Below are 18329 nucleotides of genomic sequence, written 5' to 3' on the forward strand. Positions count from 1 at the left end.
CTGATGAGACGGTTTATTCCGGGCACAGGTCGCGTCAGAGAGGGCCACCAGAAGTAGCGCTGGAGGAAGTTGATAGTGCGGTGGACCCCTGGGTGGCACGTAAAGCGGGCAGTGTGGGCCCATTGAAGTACTTGAGAACGTACTGATTGAGGGACGTAGAGCCGTTGGGCTGGCCCACCTCCCGGATCCGGTTCCGACACCTGAGCCTCCCGAATGGCTGCTTCGATCCCCCAGGAGATGGCGCCCACGACACAGGTGGCGGGGAGAACGGGAGCGGGCTCAGTGGTGTCCTCCGAGACTGAGAACTGACGGGACAGGGCGTCGGGTTTGACATTCCGGGAACCGGGTCTGTAAGAGATGGAGAAGTGGAAACGGGTGAAAAACAGGGCCCACCTGGCCTGTCGAGCGTTGAGCCTCTTAGCTGATTGTAGGTATGCCAGGTTCTTGTGGTCTGTCCAGACGAGGAAAGGCTGAGCCGTGCCCTCCAACCAGTGCCGCCACTCCTCCAGGGCTAGTTTTATCGCCAGCAGTTCCCGATCCCCGACATCATAGTTTCTCTCTGCAGGGGACAGACGGCGGGAGAAGAAGGCACAAGGGTGGAGCTTACCGTCCTTCCGTTGCGACAGAACCGCTCCAACCCCTGAGTCGGACGCGTCGACCTCGACCACAAATGGCTGCGTGAGGTCGGGTTGGATCAGGATGGGGGCTGAGGCGAATCGTTTCTTCAGTTCTTGGAAAGCTGCCTGAGCTTCTTTGTTCAACTGAAAAGGAAGCTTGGGAGAGGTTAGCTGGGTCAGCGGCAAGGCAACTCGGCTGAAGTCCCGAATGAACCGCCGGTAAAAGTTGGCAAACCCAAGGAAACGTTGCAGTTGGTGCCTATTAGGAGGTTCCGGCCACTCAACAACGGCTTTTACCTTCACAGGGTCCGGGCGGAGGTTTCCTTGGTCGATTATGTACCCCAGGAATGCAACGGTGGAGACGTGGAACTCACACTTTTCTCCTTTGACGAACAATCGGTTTTCGAGGAGTCGTTGCAGGACCTGTCTGACATGGGTCTCGTGCTCGGATTGGTTTCTGGAAAAGATCAGGATGTCATCTAGATGGACAAAAACAAAACGGTTAATGAAGTCTCTGAGCACGTCGTTCACCAGGGCTTGGAACACCGCAGGGGCGTTAGTGAGACCAAAGGGCATGACAAGGTACTCGAAGTGGCCGAGGTGGGTGTTGAAGGCGGTCTTCCACTCATCGCCCTCACGGATGCGAACCAGATGGTATGCGTTTCGCAAATCCAGTTTGGTGAAAACAGTAGCCCCCTGGAGGAGCTCGAAGGCCGAACTGAGGAGCGGCAGAGGGTATTTATTTTTTACTGTGATGTTGTTTAATCCGCGATAGTCAATGCATGGCCGGAGGGTTTTATCCTTCTTTTCGACAAAGAAGAAGCCTGCCGCGACTGGAGAGGTGGAGGCCCGAATGAGGCCGGCAGCCAGGGATTCCGTGATGTACTTGTCCATAGCGTCTCGTTCTGGAAGTGAGATGCTATATAGCCGACTGGTGGGTAAAGGAGCTCCCGGGAGCAGTTCGATAGCACAGTCATAGGGTCTATGCGGAGGAAGTGACTGGGCGCGGGCCTTTTGAAACACCTCAGCTAGGTCGTGATAAACAGAGGGCACATTAGTTAAATCAGCTGATTTCAATACCCCAGGAGAGGGCGTTTCAGTGCTTGGAGGCGAGGCTGCTTTAAGGCAGGTCATGTGGCAGTCCTCCCCCCACCCAGTGACACGCCCCTTTAGCCAATCTATGTGAGGGTTGTGCTGTTGTAGCCAAGGATGGCCGAGAACTAGTGGAGTGCGAGTTGCTTTAAACACCAAAAAACAGATTTCTTCAGAATGATTGCCAGAGAGGATGAGCTCGACAGGCTCCGTCACCAGAGCGATGTCTGGAAGGCGTTGACCTGACAATGCCGTAACACGTAATGCATGAGGCAGGGGCTCCAATAGTAACCCAAGTTGCCGGGCTAACTGACAGTAAATAAAGTTTTGTTCCGCCCCAGAGTCGATTAACACCGATAGGGAGCGGCTCTTAGAGTGAATGGAAAGCGTGGCCGATAGTGTTAAACGGGGAGGAGCTTCTTCCTGGCTCAGCTCGCCCACCAGTACTCCTACCATCACTGGCGGGCGCGCCCTTTTGCCCGCGAAGGGCAGGTAGCCACAACATGTCCCCTGTGACCACAATAGAGGCACTCACCGGCGGTAATCCGGCGCTGACGATGGGAGCCGCCCAGCTGCATGGGTTCCTCTCCGTCCCCGCTCTCGTGAGTCTGGGAGGGGCCGGCATCCGCCATGGCGCCGGTGCCAGAGACTCCCGCAGCCTCATGGAGGTTGTAGTTCCGCTGCGACCGGCGAGCCCGTAACCGCTCATCCACCTTAATGCACAGGGACATTAGCTCATTAAAGGAGGCAGGGAGATCACGCATGATTAGCTCGTCCCTTAATTCTTCTCTGATATTGTTCAGCAACGTGCTCCGTAGCCCCTCCTGATTCCACCCTGCCTCTTCTGCCAGAATCCAGAAGTCGATAGCGTATTCAGACATGCTTCTCCTACCTTGTTTGAAGTTGAGGAGACGGAGAGCAGCGGCCTCTGCCCCGGTGCCTGGGTTAAACACATTCTTAAATTTGGAGAGAAAGTCAGCGTAGGTGATGACAGGATCAGAGTTTAACACAACCTGGGCCCACTTTAGTGCACGGCCCCTCAGAAGTTGAACTAAATAAGTGATCTTCGCCCCATCGTTGCTATGAAAACGCTGCAGCTCGCGAAACGTCAGAGACACCTGAGCCAAAAATCCGGCACATTTGTCAGACTCACCCGAGAATGGTTCCGGTGTGGGTAAAGGTCCATCAGACGGCGTACCGACCCGCGGTGAGCTACCTGACGCTACGGCGGGCGGTGCCGCCTGGGGAGCCGGGCTGGGCGGCTGGGGATTCCCTGGTTGCGCATTTCCCTCCAGCGGTATTAACTGCGCCACCGCCAGGGTCAATGCGGCGACATCCTGCCGTAGCTGCCCGAGCATTTGTTCATGGCGGGCCAGCGCGGCTTCCTGGGCGGCCAGAGCCCGGCCCACGGGGTCCTGTCCTGCTGAGTCCATAATGGCTGGATCGTTCTGTTAGGGGTTCCGAAAGAGACTCAGGCGCAGGCCAGGGTTTTCCTTTAAGCGAAGGACAGTGCGTTTATTTACAGTGAACACATACACCAAGTGGCTATATACAACGTGCAGGGGAAACGGGTCCGGGTCGCCAGGGTCCGTGGGAAACAGGGTTGGGAGAAGGGTGTTCCACACTTTCTGTACAAAACGTTCCCCCTTCAATCACTCCTCTCCGCATCGGGTTCCAAAAACGATCTACACACAAAACGTGGGGTTAGCAGGATAATAATAAGAAATTCTCAAGGTGAAGGTTAGCCGAAACACAAGTCTAACTGACACTGATAGCTCAACGATCCAGCGAAGACTAGTGCAGACTCGCCATCTAAGTAGTGCAGTAATCAGCTGGGATCAGCGGCCGGTGTGGTGATGAGCAGGTGTGTGGGCCAGCAGCGGGAGCCCGCAGTGAGCATCGCCGTGGCGAGAGAGAGAGAGAGTGAGAGAGAGAGGGCGAGAGAGCAAACAAACCACAAACATATTGCCCAATAGAGGATTGACCAGCGGGGCACAGGGACCATGACAGGGTGGGGCTCGATGGCGAACCTTTGGCCGCTCTGGTGGGGGGTTTATGGGGGACAAAAAGGGATTGGGACGGGGGGTAGATCTGAGCCCAGCATTGACCCGCTCCATCATCTCCTCAGTGAATTTCAGGTGTGGGGAGGAGGGAGAAAGGGAGGGGGAGGAGGGTGATGGCCTGTCAGGGGTTTGGGGGACTGGGGAAGGTCGTGGCACTCATTTTTCATAAAATGAAGTATCAGAACTTGTATAACTTATTGACTGGTCAACTCCCTCTGAGAAACTGAACAATGAACAATAATAACTGCTCAAAACCAAACAGAAAAAAGAAAAACGTGATTCCAAGGTTGGGGTCATTCCTATCAGACCCTGGCACATATGTTGTGTAAGTCCCACCAGCAGGGGGAAGCCTCTCCTTGCTAAAGGATAAGGGCCCCTGATTTCGCCTTTAAGGTGCATTTCTCCATCGTCTCTCTGATAGTCTTAACTATTCATCTAGTAAGGGGAAGGTATCTATTGTCTCACCCACTTTGACAGAGTAGTATATCCTCATTGGTCTCCTGTAGTGGAGGGGGAGCGCCTCCTAAAAATCTGAAACTGCTCACGAATGGCTCTTTCTCTGTGCCCCTCTGAGTCGCACCGCTGCGACATCCCCATCGTCCCCCACGCTGAACTTGACAAGTGCTTGGTTAGGGTTTGCTTCAGTGTGACTTTAGCGATCTGGAATCCCCTGGTTCGCATATCCGCAGTCGTCGCCTCCTCCGCCGTCGAGTAGAGCACAGTTCCATCCTGATAGAAAACCCTCAATTTAGAAGGATAGGGAGTCTGAAATCTTATGTTCTGTTGTTTCAAAGCCCTTTTAGCTTCAGCATAGTCCTTATGTTTCCGCAGGATGGCTGGAGCATAGTCCTGGTCAAAGTATACTCTCTGACCGTTCAACAGGACGGTCCTCTTGGCCCACGCTTTGCGCAAAACTTCCTCCTTTGTAGTAAAGCAGGCAAAACGTATTAATATTGAGCGGGGAGTTTCTTCTCGGTTCCTCGCTGCTCCCAGGGCCCGATGTGATCTCTCGATGCCAAGCTCTGTGCCCTGGGGGAGATCGACACATTCCTTCAATATTTTTCCCAAGAAAGCTGGCATTGAGGAGCCCTCCGCTCCTTCGAGTACGTTGTACAGCCTTAGATTCTTTCGCCGGGCCCAGCTTTCCTGGTCCACAATTTTATTTTCTTGCTCGCTGATGATTTTTAGCATCTTTAGCATCACCTTTTCTGTGTTTTGCACTTGGTCTTCCACTTTCGCAATACGGGTCTCTGCTTCGGTTATCTTATTGTTGACTCTGACCAGGTCATACTTGAAATCTTGGAACTCTCTCTGAAAGTCCCGTATTTCTTCCAGTATCGTGGTTAAAGCAGAATCTTCCTCCGCACTAGCCATAGCATTAGCTTCGTATCGAGGTGGTGACACTGCTGCAGGAAGCCCTTCATTTGTACGTTCCTCTGCCGACCCTTTCTGCTTGTCTCTTTTCCCGATGTTCACCCCGCGTATACCTTTACTGTATGTCGAAAGATTTTTAGTAATTTAGATGCTTTACGGGGGGAAAGAATTAATTATGAGAGAGAGCTACCCGTTAAGTTGCCATTCGGTGGGGTGACATCACCGGAACCTCAAAATCTTGTAGTTTAAATACAATGATTAAGGAATTGGGCCTAGTGGATGTGTGGCGCCAGTTGCACCCCCAAGAAAAAGATTTTACTTTCTATTCACATATACATTGCAGCCATTCAAGGATAGACATGTTTTTAATGCCTAGGACGGACCTTTATAGGACTAGACAGTGTAGCATAGAAGCAATCACTATCTCTGATCACGCCCCAGTTTGTATGAAATTAAGAATGAATCCAAACAATCATTTTAAATATTGGAGAGCCAATGTATCTATCTTGAATAATGAAACAACTCGACAAGAACTTCAGAAGAGTCTGACTGAATATATTCAATTCAATGATAATAATGAGGTGTCCCCTTCAATCTTGTGGGAGAGTGCCAAAAGTTATTTGACAGATAATTATAGCAGTTTCATCAAGACTGAAAAAAGAGAGACTAGCAGAACAAACAGAACTAGAAAACAAAATTAAGAAATTAGAAAAAGTTTATGAGGTAACTAAAGACACTGGGACTTTGAACTCATTGAAAGAGCAGAGGAAAAAGCCGACTGCTGGCATTTCAGCTGCGTAAAGAGCAATCAAGTAGGGTTGTTCATAAAATCAAATATCCACACTCCGGAAAAATAGTGTGCCAACCTAACGAAGTTGCAAAAGCATTTTCTCTGTATTACCAGGAATTATATAAAGAAGAAAATGTCCCAAATAAGATTGAAAAGATTGAACAATTTCTTAACCTGATCAATCTTAGTAAACTGTCTCAGGAAGAGGCTGAACTAATAACAAATTCAATCACCATTGAAGAAATAAAAGACAGTATTGGAAAAGTGAAAAACAACAAGTCTCACGGAGTGGATGGACTGCCTGGGGAGTATTACAATTTTTTTGAAAAAGAGCTAACACCATTGTTATTGCAAAGTTTATAATTATGCATTATTTAAAGGTGATCCCCCCCAGTCATGGTCTGAAGAAAAAATAGTGAAACCTGACCAAACAGGTTTTATTTCCCATAGGCAAGGTTCAGATAATGTTAGAAGGGCCCTCAATCTTCAGATTATGGCACAGGAAAGGGACACCTCATCAATGTTCTTGAGCCTGGATGCGGAAAAGGCCTTTGACCGGGTAGATTGGGACTTCCTGCAACAGATTCTCAGGCACATGGGCTTCAATGAGACTTTTCTCTCATGGGTCCAAACACTATATAAAAATCCAACCCTCTCCTACAAGGAATTAGAGATGAAACCAATACACAACATAAGCTGTCACTTTTCGCAGATGATATTCTGCTATTTTTAGAGAATCCGGTCACCTCTGTTCCGGCCCTTCTGAGCAACCTTAGAGATTATGGTACAGTGTCAGGTTATAAAATAAATACAAATAAATCTGAGGCGTTAATGATTGTTGGCAACTGGCCCACACAGCTAGATCATCTTGTATCTTTTAGACACTCCAAACAGGGCTTCAGATACTTGGGGGTAATTATTACTCCTAAAACCAATCAGTTACTTGCACTCAATTATGATCGGATGTTCAAGGAGATTAAGGGGGACTTGGACAGATGGAACCTACTCCCACTCACTTTTATGGGGAGGATTGAATGTATAAGGATGAATATTCTTCCACGCCTACTATTCCTATTTCAGAACCTACCCATTTTGATCCCACAGTCTGCATTCAAATTATTAGAAAGCATTACATCTAAATTTATCTGGCAGAATAAACGACCAAGGGTCAGAGTCAAAATCTTAATGTCTGGAAAAGAAAAAGGGGGCCTCAAGTTGCCTAACTTCAGAATGTACTATTGGGCAGCTCAATTAAAATCAATGGCTGTCTGGATTATTCATGATTCAGAAACGCAGTGGGTATCTATGCGTGCAGTGTTTAAAGCGTGGAAGTACTGACCTTATTTTGAGTTTGATTCCATAAAAAGTGACAAAAACATTAGTGTCCGTTGTGCGTGGGAAGAAAACTTCTTTTTACACCGAAAAAAACCCCTACACTTCCAAGCAAGCACTGGGAGTGCGCTACCACGTAATGGGAAACTCACAGAGAAACTCGCGGATTCTTCAACTGACCGCTGCACACCTGCACCAGGGTAAACCTCCGTCTACGCCACTCCTGCTTTACAGGTGAAAATAGAGTAACAGGACCGCTGAGTCTTTGATGTTATTTATTTTCTGCTGTGTTTTACTTGCATCTATTTGAAAGAGTGAGTGTAAACACACACAAAAAATATATTTTATGTGCTATAATGTGCAGAAAACAAGTTTAAATGTTAAACAAATTTCTTCCAGTCAGAGAATGTTGCATATAATTAAATTTTTGCTTGATGCATAAAGTTAAAAGGTTAAAACTAATAAAACAAGTTTTAAAAAGGGACTTTTTTATTTGTTTACATTTTATATGATGGATTATGCAGAAAAAGTAGAATTGGGCTGAAAGATCTATCGCTTTATCACCTATTCAGGTTGTAAATCGTGTTTTTAAAAAGTAACTAAGTAATTAATTACTTTTGAAAATAAGTAATCAGTAAAGTAATGGGATTACTTTTTGGGGAAGTAATCGGTAATTAGTTACTGATTACTTTTTTCAAGTAACTTGACCAACACTGTTAATGAGTGCAAGAAGCTTCTGCACAACAAACGTATTGGTTTCTCCTTATTCTATCCAGCAGTGCTTGTTGTGAAAGCTCCTCAGGGATCCTGTCACTTCGAGGACCATAAAAAAGCAATGACTTTCATTCACTCCATGGTGTAAAACCGGTTTGTTTGCTTGTTTGTTTTTGTCCTTTTTTTGTTGTTCTGTTTCTTCTTTTACCTGTCGGTTCTGTTTATTTTCTGGGTAGTAATATTCTCCTGTGTTTTTTTTTTTGTTTTGTTTTTTTTTCCTGGACCCCGAAGTACTGGAACAGCTCGTGGCTCCTGGTTTTATTAATTGAGTTTTGATTATGTTTAGAGAGAGATACAAATGATGATTATTACGTGCTCGTTTTATTTTCGTATTAAGGACTATTCTGGAGGTTAACTTGGACCTCTTCTCTAAACTGAAATTGACACAAGGTGGAGCGGTGAGTTCATACCCTTAGGGGATCTATTGTACTGTGTCCATTCTCAGTGTTTGTTAAATTCTATTATAAGCATTAAACTAGAACAAAGTTTGGTTTGGATTTTACATAAGATTAAAACTTTGGGTGTAAGATTCAAATAATCATTTATTTAAAGCTAGACATTTTAAATGAGAATAAGAAAGAAAAGTATGTCTTTGTGCCCCCTTTTCCCTGTTCGTGCCCTATCGGCCCCCCTGGCTAAACTTTGCTAGATCCGCCCCTGCACAGTTACAGCCGTCAGCTGCGTAGAAAAGGATCCTGGTCTAGAAAGTAATATTAAATAAATTCTAACAACAGCTTATCAAGGTTAAACGTGCTGCTGTTGTTCAGCTGCTGGTTTCCTCTTTCTGGTGCAAAGTGGGCCAAAAACAAACAAGAGAGACGGACTCACGGCAGAAAAGCCGATCAGCTGATCATTAAGCAGTTTCATGATTGAATTAGCAGCCGGAGAGAGACAGTCGCTCCATATATCGGTTGTTAAGTTTAACGCGGGAATGCTTTACAAACATTCAGAGATGAACTTACACACTTGCTTTACTTCTCTCTGGGATGACTTCCTCAGAGATGAAATGCCGGTTTGGTAGCGAGGCTACAAATACACACAGCCGCTCTATCACGTGACCACACTGCTCCAACGTGCTACGGTTATGAGCCGAGTTACGCCGTGTCGCCAGTTTTGTGAGGTGCTTTTTTGATATTTAATGGATCGGATTACACTTTTTATTTCTCATTGATTCTCAATTTGTTCTGTTGTTGTTACTGGGAATGTCCATTCTGTTATCTTTTTTTTTTTTTTATATTAAAATCTAATAAAGTTTGAGACATAAAAAAAAGAATACTCGGTTTTACTCGGCTAAGGGCTAAATATGCTTTATCCCCAGGGGACCATTTTAGATACTTACAGTTAATGGACTACATTACAAAGCATAAAGATTGGGACAATATTAGAAGAGAACTAATCGGCTTAGAAAACCATTTTATAAAACTGCTTGAAAAGTCGGGTACATTGAAAAACCAAGTGTCTTTGATCTACCCGAAACTGCTGATTGACATGTCTGATAATACCTATCATATAAAACAACAATGGGAAATGGAACTCAATATAATTTTGGATGATGTCACATGGGAGAGTGTCTGCTGTGGCTGCCACAGAGGGGCGGGTAGTCAAATGTGGAAGGAATTTGACTGGAAGGTTAAATTAAGGTTTTTTAGAACTCCACTGAAAACCTTTCTATTTAAAAATAGATAAAGAAAAATGATAACAATTCACTGTCTCAAACCAGAAACACCCACAGTTTTTTTTTAGTTTTTTTTTTTTTAAGAATAGAATAGCCTTTATTGTCATTGTACAGAGTACAACGAAATTGGAGTGCCACTCCCTTGGTGCAAGTTTCAATAATAAATATAAATGTAAAATATAAAAAGTACAAAAAAACAATCGTGAGTACTCAAACAATAGTATGTACAATATATACAGGATAGCAGCATTAATATAATGACAGTATGAATAGCAGCATAATATAATGACCGTGACGGTATGGAATAGGTTCAATTGTTTTTGTGCTTATTTACTACGGTGATAGCTCTGGGAAAGAAGCTATCCCTGAATCTGTTTGTCCTGGTTTTATGTGACCTGTACCGTCGGCCTGACGGTAATGGTTCAAACAGTTGGTTGCTGGGGTGAGAGTGGTCCTTGATGATATTGCCAGCTCTGCTGAGGTACCGAGAGTTTGCAGTGACCTCCAGGCTGGGCAGAGAGCAGCCAGTGATCTTTCCTGTCCGCAGCTGAGCACCCTGCATACCATGTTGTTATGCTGTACGTTAGGATGCTCTCTATGGTGGCTCTGTAAAATGTCACCAGCAGCCTCTCCTCCAGGTTGTTCCTCCTGAGCACTCTCAGAAATTGGAGACGCTGCTGGGCCTTTTTAACCACCGCCGTGGTATTTGCAGTCCAGGAGAGGTCATCAGAGATGTGCATGCCCAGAAACCTCATGGAGTGTACCCTCTCCACACAGCTCCCGTGAATGTAAAGTGGGGCCGGGTCTGCTCTGCCCTTCCTGAAGTCCAAGATAAGTTCTTTAGTTTTCGTGGTGTTCAGTTGGAGGTTGTTAACTGAACACCACTCAGTCAGTCTGTTGACCTCATCTCTGTAGTCCGACTCATCTCCCCTTGAGATGAGTCCAACCACTGTGGTGTCATCCGCGAACTTTATGATGGTGTTTGAGAGATGGGTAGGGGAGCAGTCGGATGTGTAGAGCGTAAACAGGAGGGGACTCAAAACACATCCTTGTGGAGACCCGGTGCTGAGTGTGATGGTGCTGGACCGGTGGGGGCCGAGTCTGACAGACTGTGGTCTATTTGTCAGGAAGTCCTTGATCCAGAGGAAGATGGGGGTGGAGAGTCCCAGGTGAGACAGTTTCTGGACCAGGATCTCCGGGATGATATGGGTGAATGCTGAGCTAAAGTCCAGGAAGAGCATTCTCACATAGCTTCCTCGGTGCTCCAGGTGACTCAGCGCAGTGTGGAGCGCTATGGTGATAGCGTCCTCGGTGGATCGATTTGTCCTGTAGGCAAATTGGTGGGGGTCCAGAGTGGGAGGCAGACCAGCCCTGATGTGCTGACAGACCAGTCTCTCAAAGCACTTCATCACTACAGGCGTAAGTGCAACAGGCCTGTAGTCATTTGGGCTGGACACAGCTGTCTTCTTGGCGATGGGGATGATGGTGGAGGTTTTGAGGCAGGGCGGGACGGTGTTTGATGACAAGGAAAGGTTGAAGATTTTAGTGAAGACTCAGTTCGTCAGCACATGCTCTGAGAACCTTTCCATGTATTCCATCAGGACCTGCCGCCTTCCTGGGATTCACTGACCTTAGAACACACCTCACTTGATGCTCCCTGAGTGTTAGTGTGCCAGTGCTGGGGGCGGGTGGAAGTGGTGTGGCAGCTGAGGGCTTGATCGTCTCAAAGTGGGCGAAGAAACGGTTTAGATCCTCAGCCAGCGAGGCATCAGTCCTAGATGTCGCCTGGTTATTGCTTCTGTAGTTGGTAATGTGATTGATCCCCTGCCACATTTTTCTGGGGTCGTTGTCAGCAAAATGATCTTCAATCCTTCTTCTATAGACAGCCTTAGCTTTCCTGATGCCTCTACTCAGGTCTGCCCTGGCTGCCCTATACGCAGCCCTGTCCCCTGACTTGAAGGCAGTGTTGCGGCTTTTTAGGAGGGATTGCACTTCGCTATTCATCCAGGGTTTCTGATTTGGAAACACCCTGACCCTTTTGTTGACGGTGACATTGTCAACACAGTTCCTGATGTACGAGAGTACAGTGTCCGTGTACTCCTGGAGGTTGTGGCTGGAGAATAAATCCCATACAGTTGTTGAGAAGCAGTCCTGCAGTTGAGAGAGGGCTCCTTCAGGCCAGGTTTTTATTGTCTTTGTCTGGGGCTTTGTTTTTCTCAGCAGGGGGTGTAGGTGGGGGTGAGGGACATGCAGAGGTGGTCAGATCCAGCCAGGTGGGGGAGGGGTGTCGCTCTGAAAGCATGCCTGATGTTTGATGTATGCATCACGTGATAGAGCGGCTGTGGCATGCGGGACCTGTTGGTGGTCTGGATAGCATTTGGAGCTTCGCTAGCAACCCGGCATTTCATCTCCAACAAAGTTATCCCTGAGAGAAGTAAAGCAAGTGTGTAAGTTCATCTCTGAATGTTTGTAAAGCATTCCTGCGTTAAGCTTAACAAACGATATATGGAGCAACTGCCTCTTCTTGCTGCTACTTCAATCATGAAACTGCTGATCGGCTTTTCTGTCGCGAGTCCGTCTCTCTTGTTTGTTTTTGGCCCACTTTGCACCAGAAAGAGGAAACCAGTGGATAAACAACAGCAGCACATTTAAGCTTGATAAGCTGTTGTTAGAATTTATTTAGTATTACTTTCTACACCAGGATCTTTTTCTACGTAGCTGACGCTGGTAACTGTGCAGGGGCGGATCTAGCAAAGTTTAGCCAGGGGGGCCGATAGGGCATTAATAGGGAAAAGGGGGCACAAAGACATACTTTTTTTTCTTATTCTCATTTAAAATGTCTAGCTTTTAATAAATAATTATCTGACACCCAAAGTTTTAATTTGATGTAAAATGAATAGAAATCAATTACTGTATATAGTGACTATTAAGTCGAATATACCCTAGTAAACTATAGTACTTTTTCCTTTGGGAATGTACCATCTGTGCAGTCTGCAATTCTGTTGAAGAAAGATGTTGAATCTATTTAATATTTTAATATATTGAAAAATAATTGATTTCTGTGCATTTTTTTTCACACTGCATCAAATTAAGGTTGATTACGTCGATTAAGCATCATGAGGTGGAGCGTGAGGGGTGGTTCCCTATTTTTTATTTATTTATTTTTGTTGTTGCTGGGAGTTGGAACCCTATTAGTTAGGTTGCTTAATATTTACGCTAAGTACTCTTTAAAATACCAGAATAGGGAGGATGGTGTAGGTTTAAGTTTATTAGATTGATCAGTATTGCTGAACTATGAAATTTATTTTTTTTACATACAGGTATAACAGAATAGCTTTAGTGTAGTTGTTGTTTTAAACTTGAGTTATGAACTTATACAAAATGCAGCAAGATATTTAAAAAAAACAGTTTTGTTGATTAAAAAACACTATATCGGATTCATATCGGTATCGGCAGATATCCAAATTTATGATATCGGTATCGGACATAAAAAAGTGGTATCGTGCCATCTCTAATATGTATATGTGTATATATGTTTTTCCTTTTAAATTAAGTTTTTGAATATCCCGCACCATTATATACTGCAGATTTGGTCTCGGGTCATGTTGTTGATGTGAACTGCCTTGTTATTTTTGGCAATAAAAGTTTAAAAAAAAAAACCCCACCTTGGCTGCATTTCTAGGTAAACAGCTGTAAAAAACGTTGTTGTTTGCATAACTCTGTTACTTTTTTGAAGAAGTAACAATATAATTAATTACCCAACATTGGTCATTATATACTGTATTTTGCAGACAGATAGTTACAGGACTCTCTCCCAGACCACAGACTCATATTCATAATACAAGTCAGAGCTTTATAAAAGCTAAAGTTTTGTTTTCAAAATTGGAGTTCAAGTTACTTCCAATAGTGTTAACATACTACACAGGTCATGAACAAGATTTTTTTAAAATTTTCATTGTAAGTGGGCTAAAGCAGTTAATTAAAAGTAGTCTAACATAAATGCTGTAATTTTGTTATTTTAATAAACCAGGTAACTTGGATGGATTGGATGCTGGCGTGACCACAGTGCACACGTCTAATGTTGCTCACAGTGGTCCAAGGGACCGCTCAGGGAGTTTTTGTGTTCGCTCAGACACATGAAAAATTAGAGGGAACATTGATCACTAGTAACCTTCACTAGTTCTGTTTCTGTGCTATGATGAACCCTAAATCATTTTTAATACTTAAGTTTTAATGGTGATTTTTTTAACAGACTTTTGTGGATGGGCTTTAACTGACATGTTTGTGTGATGGCTTGAAGTTAGTTCATGGAGATCAGTAGGAGAGAAAAGGAGAAGGGGAATATAAATGGAGGTGTGGCAAGGTGGGAGGACTTAAGACGCATGCACACATACACGCACAGCCCACCGTGGCAGTCATATATCTTGCTTTTTTTCCTAGATTCCTAGATACTTAACCTTTGCAAAATTGAGGTATCCTTGTACTAAGAAACAAGAAAATCCAATTCGGCTGTAATGCTGGTGCAGTGTTTAGCTCAAGTAAAAAACATTTTGTGTTCTAAATTCTTGTTTATTGGGGCTGTTTGTTTTATTTTGGTACAGGACTTACCTTTTTCAACTACTGGGATTGAAGTGTCATGCTTAGTTCAAGGGGTTTAAAATCAAGTTAAAATTTAGTCTACTTCTTGCTTTTTGATGAACAGTTTGTAAGAGCTTAGACTAAAAGGAATTTCTCTTTTCATGACAGGATGACTATGTGGAAGCTCTGAGTAGACTGCATCTCACAGTGACCAGGGCTTACAAAGTAAACCCAGATATCAGCTTTGAAGTGTTCATTCACAAAGTGGATGGCTTGTCTGATGACCACAAGATTGAGAAGCAGAGGGATATCCACAAACGAACCAACACTGACCTCACAGATGCAGGACTGGAGCAGATACATCTAAGGTTGTGCATCAACTAAAGCTTATAAAGGGATTTTGAGTTTGAGGTTTGGATTAATTATATGCATAGATTTTTTTAAAAAGTGGTATTAAGCAACAGTACTTTTTTGAAGGTCTTTCATAAAATATTTGGATATTGGCTGCATTATTGGGTACTTGTTCATTCATGATTCAATTCAGTTAATTAATAGTTCTTTCCCCTTTTAAACACCTCTTTCAACTTTCAATCTTTTCTTTTTTGTATATTAGTTCAGTTGTTGTGTACATATTTAAAAGCCACAGAATTAATTAACGGTCATTTTGTGCTGATGATGTTTATGTAAATCTGTGACAGTGCTAGATATTACATGTTGGTAAAGCAAAACACCTTGCTATTTCGATTATTGCTCACTAATCAATGGAGAGGTGCATTTAAGTCCTAAAAGGGTTAAATCAGAAGTAAGTTGCAATTTTGGCATCATGAGTTTGGCTGTAAAACTGCATGCTTCTAACAACTTGTTAATCACTAGTCATTAGCTAGTGATATCCTAGATAATCCTCCTTTCTGAAACTGTAATGATCTGAAAAGAGTGACTGAAAACATAATCTCAATAGCAGAGTGTTGACCGAGGTCCATTAGATTTGTATAGGAATGAAAGTATTTTTGCAACGAACTCAACTGTCACTGTCACAACACCCACCAGCCCTGGGTTTGAGGAGGGAGATGACCCACGCATGATCCTAGAAGTCTTCTAAGCCACGCTGGAAGTGTACTTGTGGCTTGGAAGAAAAATGGTCACTCGGCCTGTTGCCTCTGCTTTCTGGGGAGGCTCGGGTAGTGATCTACTTCTTCCTTCCTCAGTTTTGAGGGCATCAGGCAGGTAGTCCTGGACTGACCAGGTACTCAATACGGTATGGATGTAATTAAAGAAAACCGTGAGGAAGGTCTAAAACCCATCTAAAAATGAAATTTAATGTTGCCACCCTGAATCTAAGAAAAAACTGCCTTCTCCACTATGTACGGTTTGTAGCATTTTGTCATACTTCCGCTTGGCTTGTTCAGAACCACAGCCACCTTCCATAACCTCATGGACTGGCTCTTGCGTCCACATGCTGCATATACTGCTGCTTACTTGATGATCAACAGCGACATCTGGGCGGATGATATTTAGTTGAGTGGCTACGGTGCTGGAGTCATAGCCAACCTCAAAAAGTCTGTCTCCCACCGTCCAAACGAACCCCCCAAACAGATAAGACGGGGCAATTGTGGCTCAAGAGTTGGCAGTTCGTCTTGTAATTGGAAGGTTGCCGGTTCGAGCCCCGGCTCCGACAGTCTCGGGTGTTGTGTCCTTGGGCAAAACACTTCACCCGTTGCCTACTGGTGGTGGTCAGAGGGCCCGGTGGCGCCAGTGTCAGCAGCTTCTGTCGGTGTGCCCCAGGGCAGCTGTGGCTACAATGCAGCTTGCCGTCACCAGTGTGTGAATGGGTGGATGACTGAATGTAGTGTAAAGCGCGTTGGGGTCCATAGGGACTAAGTAAAGCACTATACAAATACAGGCCATTTACCATTTTACTACCTCCAGTTTGCGCTTGACTTCACGGAAAAAACAAGCCCTTTAACTGACCTTGCCTGAAAGGGTGTCCTAGATTTGGTCCAGTGAATGGCGCGGTGCCAGGCATGCTCTCTTTGGGGAACCCCTGCCCCGTGCTCCTAACTTTCCCTCCCTCCCTTTCATTCTGCTGATGGATGCCTTGAACAGAGGGTTGGGGGCCGTTTTGTCACAGCAGGTAAGTGAGATCGACCACCCTATTGTGTTCGTCAGCCGGAAGAGGAAGTCCCGATACAGCACAGTGGAGAAGAACAGTCTAGCAATCTTGCAGGCAGTCGACCCTCTTCGTTATTGCCTCCTGGGACGCTCATTCATCCTCTGTTCCGACCATGCCCCCTGCAATGGCTCCACCGCATGAAGAATACCGATGCCTGGGTCACTCAGTGGTATTTGGCTCTCTGGCTATTTAAGTTCAAGTTGGTCCATAGGCGAGGGGTGCAGATAGTCGTGGCTGATTTCCTCTCCTGCTCGTGGGGGTGAGGGAGTAAGCTCATCTGGTTGTGTCCCCGGCCTAAGTTGGGCAGTGGGGTATGTGGCGGGTTGTGGTCTCCGGCTCTGCTGCAGAGGAGCAGTTTTTCAGTTGGTTCAGGGCTGGTGCCAGGGAGGCTGGCATGGCAGCTGGGGCTGATTGAATAATCAGTTTTTCCTTATATCAGGAGATTGTTGGGAACAAGACAGGTGAAAAACTGCACAGCAGTCTGAAAACTAAAATCACTGAAAACAAAATGCCACAAACCCTGTGATACTATGTATGTGTTGGTCACAGTGCGGTTCACTTAAGCAGATATGAGCAGAGTAATAAAACTTAGGTGTCAACCAAAGAGAAAAAAACCACCCCATTATGCTTTGGAGTTGGTGGTCTCAGCCCAGTTCATAACGAACTCCAGGGTGGTTAGTTTACAGTGTGAACATGATTCCGCCTTGAGCCGACCCAACAATCAGGTGTAGGTTGTAAATTTACCATACCATCTCCGGTATGATGGCGCCTGTGTTCGGCCTTGCTGCTGGTGGCTGCAGTTTCCCTCGCTCTGTTATGCTGCTGTTTCTGACTGTCCTGCTCTCCGTTTTTGTCTCTGATGTATTGCCTGCCCTAGTCTATGATCGTCTGACACTACTATCTATTCGCTCCTCTATGGTGGGCCTGGATATCGCTCCTTCATACAATGGCTTCTTCCCTCCTCCGCCGCCGGTGTCTGGATTTTTGACAGATGTCGCCAACAGCACCCTTTTGGGTCCACACAAATCACGGAGGAGGAGAGGTAAAAGAGCTGGTGTCCAGGTGGAATTTAGACTCCTTACAGTTTGTTTGGAGTTCAATTGGATTTTTCTGTGTGAAAATCAACTGAATTACAGGGAAAAGCTACAAGTTTACAACTTAACTGTTTCAGACCAGAGTAAACAAACTACAGGTTTATAAAAATGCCCTAAAAGACAATGGGCCCTCTGTTGTGGAGCTGCATTTCAGCCAGTGGTGTTGGGGATCTTTTCAATAATTATGGAACTATGAACACAGAAAAGTTCCATCAGATGTTGATCCACAATGCTACATCATCTTCAAAGCATCTAAGTGATAACAGCTTCATTTTTCAGTGTGACAGTGATCTCAAACACACTGCCAATGCAGTAAAAGCATACCCAGATAGAAAAACACACAGTCTCGTGTCCAACGAGAGGGGATCGGATTTTGGATCACTGCTACACGCCATACAAGCAGGGCTACAAAGCTGTCTCACACCCGGCTTTTGGGAAGTCTGACCACAACGCCATCTTCCTCATTCCCCAGTATAAACAAAGCATACGGAGGGAAGAAGTAACCATGAGGGAGGTAAAACGGTGGACTGCCCAATCAGAAGCTACGCTACAGGACGCACTCAACGACGTAGACTGGGACATGTTCAGAGCATGCGCAGTCGACATCAACGAGTTTACAGAAGTAGCAGTATGCTTCGTCAACATGCTAGCGGAGGAGATTATCCCCACTGCGAGAGTCACCACATTCCCAAACCAGAAACCGTGGATGGACAGATCGATCCGCACTGCAGTAAACGCCAGGACCGCCTCCTACAACGCGGGTCTCGCCA

The 18329-nt window shown here is 45.3% G+C and overlaps 1 protein-coding gene and 1 long non-coding RNA gene across 2 annotated transcripts in view; one reads left to right on the top strand and one right to left on the bottom strand.

The window, feature by feature from the left end:
• rragd (ras-related GTP binding D) overlaps positions 1 to 18329 on the top strand; it is a 73793-nt gene that overhangs the window by 20435 nt on the left and 35029 nt on the right. Inside the window, exon 3 of the mRNA XM_026151962.2 lies at positions 14464 to 14663. Within this exon, the coding sequence (XP_026007747.1) occupies positions 14464 to 14663 (200 nt within the window). The remainder of the gene's footprint in view (positions 1 to 14463; positions 14664 to 18329) is intronic.
• On the bottom strand, positions 3198 to 4190 carry LOC145422640 (uncharacterized). The gene is made up of 2 exons (XR_013903928.1): positions 3477 to 4190; positions 3198 to 3394 (listed from the first exon to the last, which is right to left on the bottom strand). It is a non-coding gene; the product is annotated as an uncharacterized LOC145422640 (long non-coding RNA).

Source organism: Astatotilapia calliptera, chromosome 19, assembly GCF_964374335.1.
Source record: "Astatotilapia calliptera chromosome 19, fAstCal68.1, whole genome shotgun sequence".
Classification (NCBI taxonomy): domain Eukaryota; kingdom Metazoa; phylum Chordata; class Actinopteri; order Cichliformes; family Cichlidae; genus Astatotilapia; species Astatotilapia calliptera.